At 35.4% G+C, this 20,568-nt stretch overlaps 1 protein-coding gene across 2 annotated transcripts in view; it reads left to right on the forward strand.

Annotated features, from left to right (window-relative positions):
* CNTN1 (contactin 1) overlaps positions 1-20,568 on the forward strand; it is a 390,272-nt gene that overhangs the window by 340,309 nt on the left and 29,395 nt on the right. For both annotated transcript variants that reach the window (XM_043447015.1, XM_043447014.1), the window contains 3 exons: positions 3,286-3,472; positions 9,227-9,339; positions 10,167-10,323. In XM_043447015.1, coding sequence (XP_043302950.1) covers positions 3,286-3,472; positions 9,227-9,339; positions 10,167-10,323 — 457 coding nt within the window. The remainder of the gene's footprint in view (positions 1-3,285; positions 3,473-9,226; positions 9,340-10,166; positions 10,324-20,568) is intronic.

Below are 20,568 nucleotides of genomic sequence, written 5' to 3' on the forward strand. Positions count from 1 at the left end.
ATGTACTAATGCATGATAGTCTGTGATCTGGATGATATCAAGGTATTATATAACATCTTTTTAGAGGTTGAACTTTTTGTTGTATTACATTTCCCTTGGAAGGAATATAACTACTATCTTTGTTCAAAAGTGGTGTTGTTGTAGCTCATAAATGTGTGGAAAGTATAATTATTCTTTATTAAACGTATGAGTTAGTCCTTTTTCTGAGGCTTTTCTTTTCAGCTTTCCAATATTGTTACAATGAAGAAATTTTCTTGGGGTAAAATTGTACACTTAGATTGTTCCATCAAAGATATTAGTAATCTATGTAGGCTTAAACATTTTGATTTCTTTCTTTAAAGATCTGTAAAGGCCAAAGCATGTTTGCTTGGTTCACTACTGTATTCCCAGAACCTAGCACAGTAGCTGGTACAATGTATATATACAATAGATATTTTTTCAGTGAATGAATGAGTGCCATCCACCAAATGCAGTCCTCTGTGCATTGTGTTCAAAATAATTAATATTCATCCTCAAGCAATTTATAATCTAGTAATAGTGGAGACCAGTAATGATGTAATTTCATAATTGTTCAAGAAGCACTAAGATAAGTGAACACTAGACATAAAGTGTTATGCAGATTTTAGGAACATGTAAATAGAGAGTTAAATTTATATAATACCATAGCATGCAATAGAAATAAATACACCATGTGTTGCTCTAGCATGTGAAAATGAATTTATCATCTACTATCCTTAAAACAAAAACTGCTTCATTTATTTATTTATTTTTACATTTGTTCATTCAGGCTGTCTTTCAGTCTCCCTAGTGATTAGTCAAAAGCCATGCATTTGTTCTGCTCCATTACTATGGGTTCACTTCATTCCAAGCAGTTTTCTCTCAGGTTAAAGTTGGGTCTTCACCTCAGTGGGCAACTCACTGCAAGGATCAAAATGTAGTCACCCAAACTGTCTATTTGGAAATTATCTCTAAGTGCATGGCCAATGGCTAGTTCAGATAAAAAAAAATACAATGCCATATTTTATATAGACTGTTTAATTTAAAATTGTTTGAAAATATTGCAATTTATATGTAAATGCATGATTTGTGTTAAGGAGAGATCTTATTCAACCAAAATAATTTTGTATCATATGCTTTCATTAGTAGATGCTTAAAATACTGCAAAAATGTCATTCAAATCTCATATTATAAAATAAGGAAATCAGAGATTATTTTGTACACTCAATAACTCTCTGGGTTCCCTAGTTACCACGGCATAACTAAAGCAATGCTTAAGTTTTTGGGGAATTTCAGTGGAGACTGTGTAACATAGATCTGTGTCAAAATCAGGTGAATATAGGATTAGACACTTAGGATATAGATGCAAAGAGTAAATTAAAGAAAATTTTGTTCTTTCCTTCTCTATTGCCAAAATGCCTCGTGGAATTTTGGGTAAAATATCAAAAAATTCGTCACTGTTAAGTCCTCATTTTAATGCTTAGTATCTTAGAAATATCTAGTTAAAAAAATCTTCTCTTTTCCTTTATGGTTTATCACAGAATATGGAAAAGAATATAAAAAAATAATATGTACATGTATGCAACTGAGTCACTTTGATGTGCAGCAGAGGAGGTTGGCACAACAATATAAATCTACAATGCCTTAAAAAAAAGTTTCTCCTCTTTAAACTGTATAGAAAAGTTGTGATATTGGAATGAAGATTGTAAAAGGTGGTCTCAGTCGACAGGCATCCATATAAAGTACCTGAAGCTCAGGGGCTTCAGTTTTGATTGCTATATAACAAGGTGTTGTTCTTCAATCACTAAGTCATGTCCGACTCTTTGTGACCCCATGGACTGCAGCATTAAACAAGGTAAATGCTACCATTCCAGACTTGTTGAGAAAAGAATACACGTGCATGATCCTACTTTAGTACCTGGCATTTCACTGGAATATAAATGCGCATTTTATTTCTCTTCAGCCAAGCAGTGGAAGGGGCCTTACATGTCACACAGTTCAAATGCCCACTAAAATGTAGGCTGTCTTCCTCCTTCTCAGATGAATGTAGGCACTGCCTGGATGCTCCCAGCATGAGGAAGCTCATGCCCTCACAAGGATACTCCTACCCTCATAAATCCTTTCTCTGCCATTGGACTTTGGAATCACTTGGTATAATTCTGCTTTCTCAGTTCTGAGCCATCCTTGTCAGAGAGCAGAAAGCCAAAGAGATTCTATCAAAATTCTTTGGAAAAAAATGTATTGGCATCAGAAAAAATGAGCACTAGTCTACAAGATAAAAATATATCAAAGTAAACCAATCAGAAATTACTAACTAGCCTTTTTTTAAAAAATGTGCTCATTCTACATATAAACCCCATTTTGTTACTATGGAAATTTGAGCTGTCCAGTTTCATTTTATAATGGCTTCATATGTGTTTATGTAAAAAATTTCAGAATTATATCAATATTAAATATTGTCATAGTATTTTGGTTAATTGTGAAATTAAAACCTCATTGTTTTATATACAGGACATTTAAAATATAAAATAGAGGTAAACTTATAAGCAAGCTTTTATTTTTATTTATAACTTAGATATAATTATAGATTTTTTAACCAAAAATTTATTTGAGGAATGAAAATTATAATTCATGGCTTTAACTTAAAATTTAAGAGACTATGAAGGCTGTCATTGATATGCTAGATGGTAAAAGTAATCATTTTTTTTTTAATCACAACATGAATGAAAGTTTTTTAAAACATTTTAAAGATAAATAATTTCTGCAACCAGTTATTAGGCATAATATTTCTTTGATATCTGGTCTCTATATAGGTCCAAAGAAGATACTTTTACATACTTCTGAAATAAGCTAGCAGAAAATAATTATGCTAGCCTGTTTTAGACCATGTGGTTGTTTTTATCAGTGACCCTTAACAAATTTGCAATCATATAAACAGAAATAAAGCAGAAAACCAATGATATAAATTATTGTGTAAAATGCTTCTAAACAGAGACCAGTATTATGTTTTGAGAGCAAACCTTATGCAAAGTTTTTTGGCTTTTTCTCTGTTTTCATCTGTGTATGGCTCTTTCAGGCTGTGAAGTGGGGCTTTAATTTGCTTTTGATATCTTTAATCAGATCTGCATTGTATGCTTTGTCATAGTCTGATAGAAATGGGACAGTAAGTAACATTTGAGAATCTGATGCCCAGCCATCATCAATGGTGTCATAACAAATTGAAAAGAATTTTTTACAACTGAAGTGTCTGAATCATGAAAAAACTTCACTCAACTTGCACGTTTACAGATTCGGTACTGGGCTTCCCATGACAAAGAGGCAGCTGCCCACAGAGTTCAAGTTGCTAGCCAAGAATACTCAGCCAGGCTGGAGAACCTTCTGCCTGACACCCAGTATTTTGTGGAAGTCAGGGCCTGCAACAGTGCAGGGTGTGGACCTCCCAGTGATATGATTGAGACCTTCACCAAGAAAGCACGTGAGTCTCAATATTTGCATTATATACTTGCCAAAATTCCCAACTGATTGAATGATACAGGTACAGGAGAGAGAAATTTACTAGCTAGACACCTGAGCACATTTGGTTTTCAATTTTAGCCTTTAAAATCACACACATTTTAAAATACAACAACAAAAAACAAACAAAAACATTGTTAGTTATTGTAGATGAAAAAATTTGGCAAATACTTTCACATAATTAATATCCATTTCAGAAGTAAAATTGCAGAACCTCCTTTTCTAAAGACTATCCACAAAATCTTGCATCATTAGATAATTAGTTTATTATTTTAAACTTGGTTTTATAAGAATGCATTAATAGCATGAGAAAATGAAAATTATGTAATTTTTCTATGCTTTGATTTATGTCATCATTGTACAATGCAAATGCAAGTTAAATGTTGAAGTGTTATCTTCACTCTCTTATTACTGTATGTTCTCATTGTTAATATAAGACCATCTGCCCTGCTCACATTTTCTGGTCATCTTCATCTCCCTGGCTTCACTATGACAGCTCCTTCTTGAAATTAAGTTGAGCAAATAGAAGAAGAGAATTTATATTCAGAATCCTGGGGAGTTTCACAAGAATTTGAAGACATTATTACCATTAGAGTTTGGAAACTTATTTGGGTGAAAAGATAGTCCTAATGGTATAACAGAGCATGGAGGTAGGATCCAGACTTTGGTATCAGAGAAAGGTTTCAAATTTGTCTCTATCACTTACTCAACTGTGTATTGGTAGGCATATTACCTCAATATTTATACATCAGCTTTGTAACTTATAAAAAGAGCATTCATTCCTTTGTTATTTTTTTCAATTTATTAATTTATCAAAAGTATGCTATGTGCCCTCAACAGCTCTAGGTATTGAGGGTAGAGAAAAGATCAAGCCAGACCCAGATCCTCTTCTCACAGGATTTAACAAGCTAATGGAAAGAGAGGGAGAGAGAGAAGGAAGGAGAGAAAAATATGAGAAATAAATTTGATAACATCATATGCCAGAGCAATAAATTAAATAAACAGATAATAAGGGAGGAGAAGGCCAAGATGGCAGAGTAGAGGACTTGAGCTCACTTCCCTCAATGAACACATCAAAAATATACCTACATGTGGAGCAATTCTCACTGAAAACGAACTGGGGGCTATTGGAAATACTCTTCCACAATCAAGGCTCTTAAGATCCACATAGAGTCAAGTTGAAAGGGAGAAGTAGTCAGGATGGGACCATAGCCCTAGTAGAGGACATAGAAGTGGAAGGGGGAGATCACAGATGCAGAGATTCTCCCTGAAGAGTGGTTTGAGCCACATCCAAGGTTCCCCAACCATGGAGTCCAGCACCAGGAAGATGAGTCCCAATAGCAGATTTCAATACTGGTGGGACTTACAAGATGGCTGTAGAAAAATAAGATCTCATTCATGAAGAGGAAAATCTGCTGGAGCGATTTCCTGGGACAGCCCCAGCATATGTCCCAGCCTGTACCAGATGCCTTCTTCAGAACAATTCCCCAGTAAAACAAAGGCTACATTGGAGATTGTGCAACTGTGGGGGATAGAACTGGCAAAGAACCAACACTGGATCTGAATGAAGCAAAGAAAACCATTGCTTGTGCTCACTGAGGCTGTGAATTGGGGGCTGTCTCAAGCTCTGACTGTCTTGCCAGGACTGTCCTATCACATCTCAGGCCTGCCCTGGGCACCCACTCTAGAACCCTTGCTCTAGCACTGCTTAGCCCTGGGGGCAAAGATGCCGTTGGTGGGGGAGAGGGAGAGCACTTTTAAATGAAATGAAACCAGCTTTAACGTGACCCTCAAGGCTTCTGCTCCAGCAACTTGGGACCCAAAACTACCCGCAACAGAATGGTGATGGCCATTGAACATAGGAAAAGTTCCAGCCCCCACCTACCTTTGGATAGAGCCCCTCCATTTCCAGCTTCATATCCCACCAGCATGCCCTAGGAAGATATGTGACCTGTGTTAATTATAGATCCAGCTCTCCCACCAAAGCCACTGGGCATACCCTGACTGATAGAGCCACTTCAACACAGGAACACACCTTCAAGAACTGGATAGAATTCCAGTTAAGCTATTTCAGATACAAAAGATGACACTGTTGAAGTGCTGCACTTAATATGCCAGCAAATTTGGAAAACAACAGTGACCACAGGACTGGAAAAGGCCAGGTTTCATCCCAATCCCAAAGGAAGGCAATGCCAAAGAATGTTTAAACTACCTCACAATTGTGCTCATTTCAAGTTCTAACAAAGGAATGCTCAAAGATCCTTCAAGCTAGGCTTCAATAATACATGAACCGAAAACTTCCAGATGTACAAGTTGGATTTAGAAAAGGCAGAGGGACCAGGGATCAAATTGTCAACATCCGTTGAATCGTAGAAAAAGCAAGAGAATTCCAGAAAAAATATCTACTTCTTCCTCGACTACACTAAAGCTTTTAACTGTGTGGGTTGCAATAAACTTTAAAATTCTGAAAGAGATGGGAATATCAAACCACCTTTCCTGCCTCTTGAGAAACCTGTAGCAGGTCAAAAAGCAACAGTTAGAACCAGACATGGAACAATGGGCTGGATCATAATTGGGACAGGGGTAGGTCAAGGCCATTTATTGTCACCCTGCTTATTTAACTTCTATGCAGAGTGCATCATTAGAAGTGCTGGACTGGATGAAACACAAACTGTAATCAAGATTGCCAGAAGAAATATCAATAACCTCAGATATGCAGATGCCACCAACATTATGGCAGAAAGCAAAGAGGAACTAAAGAGCCTCCTGATGAAAGTGAAAGAGAGACTGAAAAAACTGACTTAAAACTCAACATTAAAAAAACTAATATAATGGTATCCAGTCCGATCATTTCACAGCAAATAGATGGGGAAACAATGGAAACAGTGACAGACTATTTTCTTGGGCTCTAAAATCACTGTGGACAGTGACTGCAGCCATGAAAATAAAAGACACTTGCTCCTTGGGAAAAAAGCTATGACAAACATAGACAGCATATTAAAGCAGAGAAATTACTTTGCTGACAAAGGTCCATCTAGTCAAAGCTATGGTTTTTCCAGCAGTCATGTATGATGTGAGAGTTGGACCATAAAGAAGGCTGAGTGCTAAAGAATTGATGCTTTTGAACTGTGGTGCTGGAGAACACTCTTGAGAGTCCTTTGGACTGCAAAGAGATCAAACCAGTTAATACTGAAAGAAATCAAGCCTGAATATTCATTGAAAGGACTGATGCTGAAGCAGAAGCTCCAATCCTTTGACCACCCAATTCAAAGAGCTGACTCATTAAAAAAAAACCCTAATGCTGTGAAAGATTGGAGGCCGGAGGAGAAGGGGACAACAGATGAGATGGTTGGATGGTATCACCAACTCAACGGGCATGAGTTTGAGCAAAGTCCTAGAGATAGTGAAGGACAGGGAAGCCTGGCATGCTGCACTCATGGGGTCACAAATAATCAGACATGACTGAGCAACTGAACAACAAGAAGTGTTTCACCTAATTTCAAAGAGTCTGAGAAACTTAAACCTGAATACAGAGAAATTACTTTAAAACAAAAGAACAAGGGAAAATTTCCATAAAAAATGACTAACGAAACAGAGGTAAATAATTTACCAGATAGAGAGTTTGTCATTAGTAATAAGAATACTAACTGAACATGGGAAAAGAATAGATGAAGACAGTGAAAAATCTTAACAAGAATTAGAAAATATAGAAAGAAATAAGTCACAGCTGAAGAATGCAATAACTGAAGTGAAAACTAGATGGAATTAACAGCAAACTATGTGATACAAAAGATCTGGAAGACAGAATAATGGAAATAACCCAATCAGAATAGCAAAAGAAAAACAGATTTTAAGGGACTAGTTTAAGGGACCTCTGTGACAACATCAAGGATAGCAACATTTATTATAGAGGGTTCCAGAATAAGAAGAAAGAACAGGGCCAAAATATATTTGATGAAATTATGACTGAAAATTTCCAAACCGGAAGAAGGAAAGAGATATCCAGATACAGGAATCACAGAGGATTCCAAACATTATGAACCCAAAGAAACCTAAGACATCTTATAAGGAAAATGGCACAATTTAAAAAGAGGATTCTAAATTCAGTAAGAGTAAAATAAAAGAAATCACATACAAGGGAACCTCCATAAGGCTATTACCCGACATTTCTGCACAGACTTTGCGGGCCAGATGGGAGTGACCTAATATATTTAAAGTGCTAAAAGGGAAAAACCTACAAACTAGGATACTCTATTCAGTATGGTTATCATTCAGAATTGAACGAAAGACAAAATAAGCAAAAACTGAGTTTATCAATACTAAACCAATCTTACAAAAATTTTTAAAGAATCTTTTCCAAGTGGAAAAGAGAAGGCTACAACAAGAAGTAAGAATTGATAGAAAAGAAAAAAAATCCTACTAGTGAAGTCAAATATATAGTAAAGGCTGTCTATCGAGCACTTGAATAAGCAACTATGAAGATTAAAAAAAAAAAAGCTATAAAATTAACTATAGCTACAATAGGCTATTAAGGGTTAAACATGAAGGAGTTTGACATGACATCAAAACACAAAACTTGCAGAGGAGTTTTAAAAAGTAGATATCTTAGAATGTGTTTGAACTTAAATGACTATCAGTTTAAGACAGGTAGATGTAGTTATAGGTTAACATATATGAACTCCATGGTAAGTACACATCAAAACCCACAATTATATATATAATTGTTCTGCCTTCTGGGTAAACAAGGAACATGGTAGAATAAGAGTGAAAGCTGTATAGCCAATTAGGAGGCCTTTTTTAATATTCAAGGAAGAGCTGATGGTGACCAGAGATAGAAAGAGATAGAAGCAGAAAATTTTCTGCAGGCAGAGCTTCAGCTAATTTGTATGTTGGCAATGAATGAAACAGAAGATTGAATAGATTTTGGCTTGAAACATTGGGAGTTTGGTTGTGCCATTTTAATAGAGAAAGGCAAATTTGAAGGGTACTTAGTAAATGTTCTGTCTTGATTATATTGCATTTGGAAAACCCTTTAGACATTGAGGAGGATTAGGAAGTTGGACACATATCTGTACAAGCTGAAAGATTACCTTGAGACAGAATCATATGTATTTTAAGCCATAGGCCCAGATGTAAGGTTTGGGGAGATTTATACATAGAGGAGAGAAGAGTGCTCAGGATCAGGTCCTAAGTCATCCCAACACTGGGAAACTTGGCAGAGGTCATGAAGCTAGCAAAGGATGAGTAATGAGGAGGAGCAACCTGAGAGACGGGAGGAAAGGTTATAAGAGATTATGAATTTAAGAAAAGATGTTAAAGAAAGAATTAGAATTAGAATTCTTCTTTCAATTCTGTGAAATGCTGTGAAGATGTTAAATTTGAAAAGAATAAAAAAGTAGCATTAGATTTGGCCAACCAGAGGTGATTGATGACCTTGAGAACAGCAGTTTCTAAAGAGTGGTGGAAAAGAGACAACCAACGGAAGGTTGATGAGAAGAGAATAAGAGATCATTATATTACCTTACCTCCCAGGGCCATGGGGTACATTAAATGAAACTATGGCTGCAGACCATAGCGCCAGACACGTACTACAGACATCAAAATTAGCTATTTTTATTGCCACATCACTATCAGTATTATAATTCCTGATGTGATGCGGCTTGCAGAACTGAAGTTGCATGTGGTTGCCATCAGTAGCATATTATTACTTTCACAGCTCCAAGCCAGCCTCCGAGGATCATCAGTTCCATAAGGTCTGGTTCACGCTACATAATCACCTGGGATCATGTGGTTGCCCTGTCAAATGAATCTACAGTGACGGGATATAAGGTATACAAAAGATTTCTAGATTGTTTCTTACACAAGCTTCATTCTTACACAGAGTGATTGGTATTTGTTTTTTATTGTTGTTTTGTCAAAACCCATCCAGCTCTTTTATTCTAGTTGTGTAGTAGAATCAGATGACATAGTGTTGTGATAAATTTTGAAATGGGAAAAGATCTTCAGTGAATTCCAGGAAAATACAATGTCAAGTGAACAAGATAGAATAACTACTTTAATGAATAGAATTGTTAGAATAATTAGTGTTTAAGGAAGAGAGAAAGAATCGATTTTTGCTTGGCAGTGATTAAGATAGAGTTGCCAAGCACATAGTGAATTCTTTGATGTATTGAGGCACCCTCTGTAACCAAACAAAGATGGAAAAAACAAAATGGAAAAAAAATGGGAAAAAATGGAAAAAAAAGATTATTTCTACAAATTCTTTATATCAGTATCACATTTTTCAATGGATATCAAATTTTAGGAATAGTGTGAAAAATTCTAATTGTGAGGCAATTTTTTAGACTATTTCAATATATTGAAAGAACCCTCATTTTATACCTTTTTCATTAAAAAACACATTTTCAATCTCTATTTTAGATAGTTTCAAAAAATGAAATTCATATGTTTAAGATGTGTCCTCTGGATTAGCCTAAAATAAATAAAATCCATCTATGTGATTTAAAAATAATATGGATTTTTCAGCTAGTTTACACATAGCTCCCTAATATGTTTTTAATTATTATAAGTATAAGCATCTTTATTCAATTTTAGTATTAGGGAATTGGTTCAGTATTACCCATTTATTAAATAGTCATATTCTGAAACTTTTAAAGGTACTCTATAGACCTGATGGCCAGCATGATGGCAAGCTGTATTCAACTCATAAACACTCCATAGAAGTCCCAATCCCCAGGGATGGAGAATATGTTGTAGAGGTTCGTGCACACAGTGATGGAGGAGATGGAGTGGTATCTCAAGTCAAAATTTCAGGTAAGCCAATCATTTAAGACACATTTTAATTAAGTATTCATAAGTCTCTAGGCCCATATGGGTTCCCAAGTATAAATGTGAGACTGATATTCCCATTAATATCAGTATTATTTGTAAGTAGATTTGAAATGTCAAAGATGCCCTGAAACTTAATATTTGTCCCCTTATGTGTCACAAAAGTACATTGGCAACATATCAGATACTTACTGATTATTATCTAAACATCAAAACACAATAGTATTTATTAAAATAATACATAATAATATCCAGACTTATACAAATAATATTATCCAAAGATAATAATATCCAAACTTCTCTAGTATCAAAAGAAAATTCATTAGACTACTATTAATATTTTCCTAACCACTCTTTCCTTACCTTACACATATTAGCATAGTAACAAGATAAGACAGTAGGTGACAACTCCTTCCTTTACCAATATATCTATTTGTCTCAATATAGCTATTCCTTTTCTGAAAACTCTATTTTCACTCTATTTTCTATTTTCACATTGGTTAATTTGAAATAGATATGTAAGGCAGTGACTTTTTCCTCTATTTGGATTTGTAAAGCTCTACTAATTTTTAAAATTTTGTTGCTTCTCTCTCACTCCGTACACATGGTTTAGTTTATACTGGATTAAAATCAATGTTATTTTGAGAATTTTATGAGATTATGAAATTCTAGAAGATGCTAAATCAAAGATGGAGTAATTGATTTAAAAGAAAACTTGATGATATATAGTTAAATAGATGAATACGCTATACATTAACCTAATAAAAAGTCCTTTAAAACAATGCCAGCATTTTTTGTCCAAACATAACTATACAAGGAAACTGTTGAATTAACATGAAATGTCAGATGTTAGGTAGACAGTACAATTCGAGACTTTAAAAAAAAAAGTTTGGATTTATCTGCAAATTACTTAACTTTTTTGCAATGAGAAAAACATATGAATACAATGGAAATTTTGGGTTTTCATATGAATTTAAATTATTTACATTAAAAGCAATTTTATTTTAGACATTTTTATGTTTTTTTAAAAAATTTAGAAATTGCAAAAAAATGAAAGGAAAATAAAATATATAGTCACATTCCAAACACTCTAACTGCTTAACTAATGTTCAGTGGAATTTGCTTTAAGTAGACATTTGTAATTTCATGTGTTGGCTTTTATTGAATATATCCTGTCCTATCCAAATTTTATCAATTATGTTTCATGAACATTGGAAAATTCATGAATTTTATTTAAAATCTCTGTAACTCAAAGGGTAAAGAATCTGCCTTCAATGCAGTAGACCCAGGTTCGATCCCTGGGTCTGGAATATCTTCTAGAGAAGGAAATGGCAATCCAGTCCAGTATTCTTGCCTGGAGAATCCCATGGACAGAAGACCCTTGTGGGCTATAGTCCATGGGGTCACAAAGAGTCGGACACGAATAAGCAACTAATACTGCGACTATTACTATTCTCTCAAACAAATGTGCAAAATTATCTACCCATTTCAGTTTTTTCTATCACAAATAATACTATTTTCCCAAATTTTTATAAATCTTTCTGCAGGTTAAATTCAAATAATCTTCCTGAAGGTTGAATTCAAACAATGAGTTAAAGAGTTTTACTTCTATATTTCAAATTTTCTTTTAAAATATGTATCAACTTATGATCCTATTATTATTGTATATGAGTGCATTTTCTACTGCACCACTCCAACATTAGTCTCTATCTTTTAAGTCATTACTGTTTTGATAGGAGAACATGGCATCTTTGTATTTTTGAAAGTTTTTCTAAATTTTGAACTTGGATAGCACACAGATTCAATAGTTTTACACTTAAAAGGGCTGTTTCACAAAAGGAAATTATTTTGAGTGTGATAAAATGCAAAAAAACCTGAGTAAGTGACTTTTGAAAACTGACCTTCCCTCTCTAGAAGCCAGAGAGTGGCATACTGTTGTTCTCTTCATTTTTGCCCTTGATGTGTTCCTAATGTGAAGCAAAAGGTGGTTTCTGGGATTTAAACTACAGAAGATTTAAAGGCTGTAGCAGCGACAGTAGCATCAGTAGAGTTTAACTAGTGATGTTCTGGTAAATGTTAAACAGCTGACCCTCGGAAGGCGGGAGGAAGCCCTGGTGTATGGTGTTTGCCAATTTTTATGATGTAAATATTTTCATCATGTCTGATTTCAAGCTTGCTATATGATGTTCCTAAACGTGGAGTTGGAAGGAGGTGCTCAGGAGCACAAGTTTCCCTAGTGGCTCAATGGTAAAGAATCTGCCTACAATATAGGAGATGTGGGTTCAGTCTCTGGGTGGGAAAGATCCCCTGGGAAAGGAAATGGCAACCCACTCCAGTCTTCCTGATGGGCAGTCCCTCCAACAGAAGAGCCTGGTAGGCTACAGCCCATGGGGTCGCAAGAGTCGAACATGACTTAGTGATTAAAACCAACCAAAGTGATGAAGCTGAGTATTTACTATCTTTGTTCTAATTTTTTTCAATTAGCTAATAAGTTTGCATAGTTTCAATTTTAATAACAGCATTTTTAACAACCCACTCACAAATTTCCTTAAAATGTAACAATCACCTTTTGGCAGGTAGTATGGACCAGCTGCAGCACACCAGGTTTATAGTCTGATTTCAGGGTGTAAATAGCCCATGTACAGAATACATAGAGTGTGATTTTTTAGAAACGTGAAATATACTCAGAATAGTTTCCTTTTATTGCTAAATAATGGAAAATGTTTTTATTAATGCAGAATTTCTGTTATTTATCTCTTAATTTGGTCAGAACTGTACCAAAAAAACCCTCCAAAACCTGTAGAATTAAGAAATATCAGATATTTTATGAATGCACCATTTTAGAATTTTCTCATTTATTATTTTCAAAATATTTGTAATGGGGAAAGCATTTGAATACATATGAAAATGTTAGACTTTTTGTTAAGTTTAAAAGACTCCCAGTACTTTCCTTTGTTTCATTTTTTGTGCCTAAAATATGTAGCTATGAATATAATACATTGCTCCATTTTCGTGTCTATATGCATCATGCTGTTTATTCATTTTCTCATTCAAAAAATATACATTAAATGCCTAAAATACTTCAGGCATAATTTACATACTTAAAATGTTCTACCATTTATATATTTCCACATGCTTTGGAGTCTACATCACAATCATTCCCCTCCGGCTCTACTATAATTCTAAAATTTCTCTTGGCTTCCAATTTTGGCTTCCTATATATAGTCCGTTCTCTGTATAACAGCCAGACTGATCCTTCCAAACATAAGTCAAATCATATAGCTTTCCTCTTAGAAAAATATCCTATAGAATAAAATCAAAATCCCTCACCACTCGCCTGTATAATCTGGTCCTCCCAAATGCTCTTCCCTGAGTTGATTTCACCTGTGCTCTTTTAACCTTTTTTGCTTCTTGAACATACCAGCATTATTCTACCTTTAAACATTATTCAACCTTTAAGCCTCTGTACTTGTTCTTGCTGCTGTTGGGAATTCTGTGGATTTGGGCACTGCTGGTTATTTCTGTCATTTTTGTTTCTGCTCAGATGTCACCTTCTCAAGGAAGAATTATTATATGTCCATCAATGTAACATAGCCCCCTACTCTAGTGCTTTTCATATCACATCATTTTTTCAATTTATTCATATTTATAGCTGTTAGAATTATTTATTAATTTTTATACTGTTTATTGTCTATATCCTTATTTGTATCTAAGCTCTGTGGGAGCAAGTTTTTGCCTGCCTTGTTCAATCCTTGAATCCTTAGAACTCAAGGGACATATCTGGCACGTAACAGGGTATTAACAAATAATTGTTTAGTTAATTCATGGTTTCTGTATAGAGGAAGATTTAGTTATAAGAATAATTGGGGCAACTTAAACTGTAATTTAGATGTCTAGAATGTTGATATGCTATCATATTGGGCACATGATTTTATGCCATGCGAATCTATAAATTTGATTCTTAGAAAAATTAAGTCTTTGTATTAGAGATATTCTAGAAAATTTATTAGACATAGTAATCTGTAACCCCACTTATCTCTGACCTGAACACTGTCATCTGCTATCTTAATAAATTATTCCCTGTCAGATTGCTTATAGTTCACACAGAGGCAAACATAACACTGCAAATGTTTCACCACAGACATACTATGTCTCATACATTCTATATTGGCTTTTAAGAATCAGGTGAAATTTAACTATAAATTTTAATACAAATTAATTTATCTTAATGGCAACCCACCCCAGTATTCTTGCCTGGAAAATCCCATGGATGGAGGTTCCTAGTAGGCTACAGTCCATGGGGTTCACAAAGAGTTGGACACGACTGAGTGACATCACTTCACTTTACTTCTTCATGAAATATACACTTAGAAAATTTCAGAATATAAATTGACAATACATATCCACAGAGAAGCAGTATTTCATTACTGATGTGTCAATGTGCATATTTTGAACTTTTATTTTTCTTTTAGTTTTAAACACACCAAAGCCATCTTATTCAAATCAAGACTTTCAAGGACGTTTTAGAGTTTGGACTACTTAAAATAAAAAGTAGTCATTTGAACCCTTTAAAGTGGTAGTAATATGACCAGATATTTGCACTTGAAAAATTACTTTGTTTGTGGAAAATATATACCATATGAGAGTAAGATATAAGAAGATGAGTTACAAGGTTATTATCATAGAATGATTAATATGATGATGGTCTGGATTGGAAAGAAGGCAGTGGTAAAGTCTAGGGTAGGTTCTAAAAGAACGAGACATCTTTTCTGCTTGATTTAAAGTTACTATATATTTATTTTGTTGACTTTATGTCTTCTAATAAATGTGCAATTTATCCTGATGTTACCATAGATGATATGATCTAAACATTTAACCTACTAAATTTGGTAACTCCAAGCTATTAAGTTAAACTACATAACCAAAGCCACTGACTTCAACACTGATGAAAAACACATTTTGTTTTTTCAGTTTGTTCTCTTCCCAGTAGCAGAAGTTAAAGGGCTAGGAAACCGTTCTCTAGTGAAGCATTTAGATGTCTGACTATGTTACTCACATGCTCCTTCCTCCACTGTCTATGTTTAATTCTGACTTTATGAAATTAAAATTCTTCATTAACATCAGCAGTTTTGCAAATACCTTAGTAAGCATTTTCAAAACCAAAAATAGTCTGAGTGTCTAATTTTATACAATAGCCCGTGTACACATGGTGGTCTAAGGCTTACTTTATCCTGTCTTATTTAATGACAGGATGCCATATACCTAAGTGATCTCCGTATCTGTAACCTTGTAAATGTTCTGTACCATTTGGAAAATAAATTTCAATAAATAAATTAGCTACTAGCCTAAAATTTTGAAATGGTATATTATATCACAGTAAAGTTATAGTTGAATGCCATTTTTATAGGTTCATCATCATAGCTTTAAAGTTTTGTATTTGTGACTATGAGACAATCAAATGTTGTCATTCAAGAAATGCTATCACTCAAACCATTTTGAAATAATCAAATATTTTGTTTTCCTTTGCTATATTTTGTGTGGGATGCAAGAGGGTGAATTCAACCTGTATATTTCTAGGCTGACAAATATCTTACATTTAAATTACCTCTAAAATATAAATTCCTTTTATTATCATTCAGTCATGACTACCCACTTAAAATGTTTTCTGACTCTACTGCAGTGCTTGACACTCCTAGTTTTGTAAAGAGACTAAAATAAATTAGAAGTTATCTTAGCAAACTAATACTTTTTCACATCTTTGTATTTGATTTAGAGAATGACTCAGTGCCCTGATCATCGTCAATGTATGAATGATCCATGTTTGTTTCAGCAATTGATGGACAGGGTTAGGGACTCCCAGTAAGGAAGTTCTCAGAGGTTTACTTACCCTTCAGAAGCTTTGGGCAGTAATTTTAGGAGCAGATTTTGTCACTTTGCCAGACCATGGATAGCATCTCTCCAATCTAAACTAATCTGGGTTCTCCTGAATCTTCCCCAAGGTTTTTTATTTATTTATTTATTTTTTACTTACTAGTAAGTTCACACAACTCCAAGATATTTTGTTCATTAACTTATTTGCAGACATAATTTGATTAGAAAATTCCTCACTGGAATACATTATAAAAATAGAAGAGAAAATAAGAAATTGTCCTCAAATATTTCAGTCCTGTGCAGTTGTTCAGTCATGCCTGGCTGTTTGCAATCCCATGGACTGCAGCACGCCAGGCTTCCCTGTCCATCACCAATACCCGGAGCTTACTCAAACTCATATCCCATTGAGTGAGTAATGCCACCCAACTATCTCATCCTCTGTCGTCCCCTTCTCCTCCTGCCTTGAGTCTTTCCCAGCATCAGGGTCTTTTCCAATAAGTTGGTTCTTCGCATCAGGTGGCCAAAGTATTGGAGTTTCAGCTTCAGCATCAGTCCTTCCAATGAATATTCAGGACTGATTTCCTTTAGGATGGACTGGTTGGATCTCCTCGCAGTTCAAGGGACTCTCAAGAATCTTCTCCAACACCATAGTTCAAAAGCATCAATTATTTGGCACTCAGCTTTCTTTATGGTCCAACTCTCACATCCGTACATTAATACTGGAAAAACAATAGCTTTGACTAGATGTACCTTTGTTAGCAAAGTAATGTCTTTGCTTTTTAATATGCAGGCTATGCTGGTCACAGCTTTTCTTCCAAGGAGCAAGCCTCTGTTAATTTCATGCCTGCAGTTACCATCTGCAGTGATTTTGGAGCCCCCAAAAATAAAGTCTGTCACTGTTTCCATTGTTTCCCCATCTACTTGCCATTAACTGATGGGACCAGATACCATGATCTTAGTTTTCTGAATATTGAGTTTTAAGCTAACTTTTTAACTCTTCTCATTTACTTTCATCAAGAGGCTCTTTAGTTCTTCACTTTCTGCAATAAGGGCTGTGTTATCTGCATATCTGAGGTTATTGATATTTCTCCCAACAATCTTGATTCCAGCTTGTGCTTCATCCAGTCCAGCATTTCACATGATGTATTCTGCATATAAGTTAAATAAGCAGGGTGACAATATACAGCCTTGACATACTCCTTTTCCTGTTTGGAACCAGTCTGTTGTTCCATGTCCAGTTCTTACTGTTGCTTCTTGACCTGCATACAGATTTCTCAAGAGGCAGGTTTGGTATTCCCATCTCTTTAAGAATTGTCCACAGTTTGTTGTGATCCACACAGTCAAAGGCCTTGGCATAGTTAATAAAGAAGAAGATGCATTTTTGAACTCTCTTGCTTTTTTGATGATCCAAAGGGTGTTGGCAATTTGTTCTCTGGTTCCTCTGGCTTTTCTAAATCCAGCTTTAACATCTGGAAGTTCATGGTTCATGTACTGTTGAAGCCTGGCTTGGAGAATTTTGAGCATTACTTTGCTAACATGTGACATGAGTGTAATTATGAGGTAGTTTGAGCATTCTTTGGCATTGCCTTTCTTTGGGATTGGAATGAAAACGGACCTTTTTGAATCCTATGGCCACTGCTGAGTTTGCCAAATTTGCTGGGATATTGAGTGCAGCACTTTCACAGCATCATCTTTTTTTATTTGAAATAGCTCAGCTGGAATTCCATCACCTCCACTAGCTTTGTTCATAGTAACACTTCCTAAAGGTCACTTGACATCACACTCCGAAATGTCTGGCTCTAGGTGAGTAATCACACCATTGTGATTATCTGGGTCATGAAGATCTTTTTTGTACAGTTCTTCTGTGTATTCTTGCCACCTCTTCTTAATATCTTCTGCTTCTGTTAGGTCCATACCATTTCTGTCCTTTATTGAGCCCATCTTTGCATGAAATGTTCCCTTGGTATCTCTAATTTTCTTGAAGAGATCTCTAGTCTTTCCCATTCTGTTGTTTTCCTCTATTTCTTTGCATTGATCACTGAGGAAGGCTTTCTTATCTCTCCTGGCTATTCCTTGGAACAATAAAAAGCCTCAAGCAAGAAGGTATACTTGATAGCTCTAGGGCAAGCAAGATCAACATGCCTGGAGCTGAGCAAGCTATGCGGAAAGTGGACACCACAAGTCTTGGGAGTTAGATAGGACCTGAATCATAACTAGATGTATGGATCTTGATTGAGGACATTGGAATTTACTCTAAACGTGACAAGAAACCATTGAAGCATTTTAAGATGTGGACTGACATGATTAGATTTATATTTTACAAGTTCTATTTTTTCAATTCTTTGGAAAGAGGAAGAAATTTTGTGAATTGTGTAGGAAATCTCGGTCAATATCAGGAAATAAGGAGGGCAGGAAATAGCAGCCTAAAGGGAAGAGTCTAAGCAAGAGATGATGTCAGCTTTGACTTTGTGTGTGTGTGTGTGTGTGTTAGCCCCTCTGTCATGTCCAACTCTTTGTGACCCCATGGACTGTAGCCTGCCAGGCTCCTCTGTCCATGAAATTTCCCAGGCAAGAATACTTGAGTGAATTGCCATGCTTCTCCGGAGGATCTTCCCAACCCAAGGATTGAACCTGGGTCTCCTGCATTGCAGATGGCATCCTTACCGTCTGAGCCACACTATTTGACTAGTATGGTCACAGTAAAAGAAGTGAGAAATGACTATACTCAGGATTTATGTGGAAGAAGACCCAATAATATTTTCTAATGAGAAAGGAGGGTGAAAGAAGAATTGGCATAACTCTTAAGAATTTAGGTTAACCAACAGAATCATCTACTGAAATGGCCAACAGAATATCTACTTCAACAGAACCAACTACTTAAAATAGATAATTGGAGAAAATAATTAGGAGTTCAAATTTTGACATGCTAGTTTATGCTATGTCTATTAGACATCCAGGTATATAGATTTTAAAGCAATTATCTAGCCAAACAGAAGCTAGCTGAGGTCAGATAATAAATTTGTCAGAAAACCAATTGGCACAATTGTGTATCTATAACCCATACCAGTCTGATACAGAAATAGAGATAGCAGAGAGTTGTTGGTGTTGCCCAAAGCTGGTGCATTGCATGGTAATAAGAGATCAAGGGAAACAAGGATGTATTACTTCTAGTTAAGGAAGAATTTAAATATCTGGACAGAGTGTTCATATCTATTAGGATATTTTCAGCTGTCAGAAGCAAACTCTCAACTCAAAATTGCTTGAGAGATAGGTAGGCCTTCCACCTTTGTGACATCAGTGTCTCAAACATGTAATCAAGGGCCAGTCACCCCACTCCCCCAGATTTATCTTCTTGGGAGGTCTCAGAATTAGGTTCATTCTAAAGTTCATCTAAGACTCTCTGTGGTTGCATGATGGCTGCCACAGTGCTAGGAATTATTTCATACAGACCTGATGACCTCCAATAAAGAAGAGTTCTGTCTCTTTTGAAACTCTTTTTTTAAAATGAAGGATCTTTCCCAAAAGAATCTCAGAAAACCTTTCCTTATTGTCCAGAACTGGGTCACAAAGCTACCTTTAAACTAATAAAATGGCATTTGCATGATTGCTCACTGTGATAAAATTTACCATGAATCTGGGGATAAAAAATATCTTCCTTGAGGGGAGAACATCTGAACAAAACATGGAAATGTGTTGACAAGGAAGCAAAGAGAAGATTTCTGCTTACTTTTCAAAGTTAACTAACAAGGTAAATATACATGGAAATAGGGAAAGGAAGAAGAGGAAACTAGGTCAAAGAGCAACTTCATAAAAATGCAGAAGAGAAAGGAAAGTTACAGGAAGGATAGAAATTTAGCTTCAAAAGCAGAAGATTTAGGCTAGATTATTTTTTTAATTGAAATAATAAGGAGACTTCACCAACAAGGATCCTGAGACTTAAACAAGGATTTAGGATGTCAAACAAGTAGCCCAAGAGTATGTCAATAAACTGAGAGAACTCTAATCCAAAGGTGGTAAACACAAGTTTACTGTCAAAATTATATACGTGGCACTACCACTCTTAAGAAAACTGACCTAAATCAAATCCCTTATGATTATACAGTGGAAGTGAAAAATAGATTTAAGGGACTAGATCTGGTAGACAGAGTCCCTGATGAACTATGGACACAGAGGTTGACATTGTTCAGGAGACAGGGATCAAGACCATCCCGAAGAAGAAGAAATGCAAAAAGGCAAAATGGCTGTCTGAGGAGGCCTTACAAATAGCTGTGAAAAGAAGAGAAGCAAAAAGCAAAGGAGAAAAAAAAAAGATATACCCATTTGAATGCAGAGTTCCAAAGAATAGCAAGGAGAGATAAG

This window comes from Cervus canadensis, chromosome 25, assembly GCF_019320065.1.
Source record: "Cervus canadensis isolate Bull #8, Minnesota chromosome 25, ASM1932006v1, whole genome shotgun sequence".
NCBI classification, from domain to species: domain Eukaryota; kingdom Metazoa; phylum Chordata; class Mammalia; order Artiodactyla; family Cervidae; genus Cervus; species Cervus canadensis.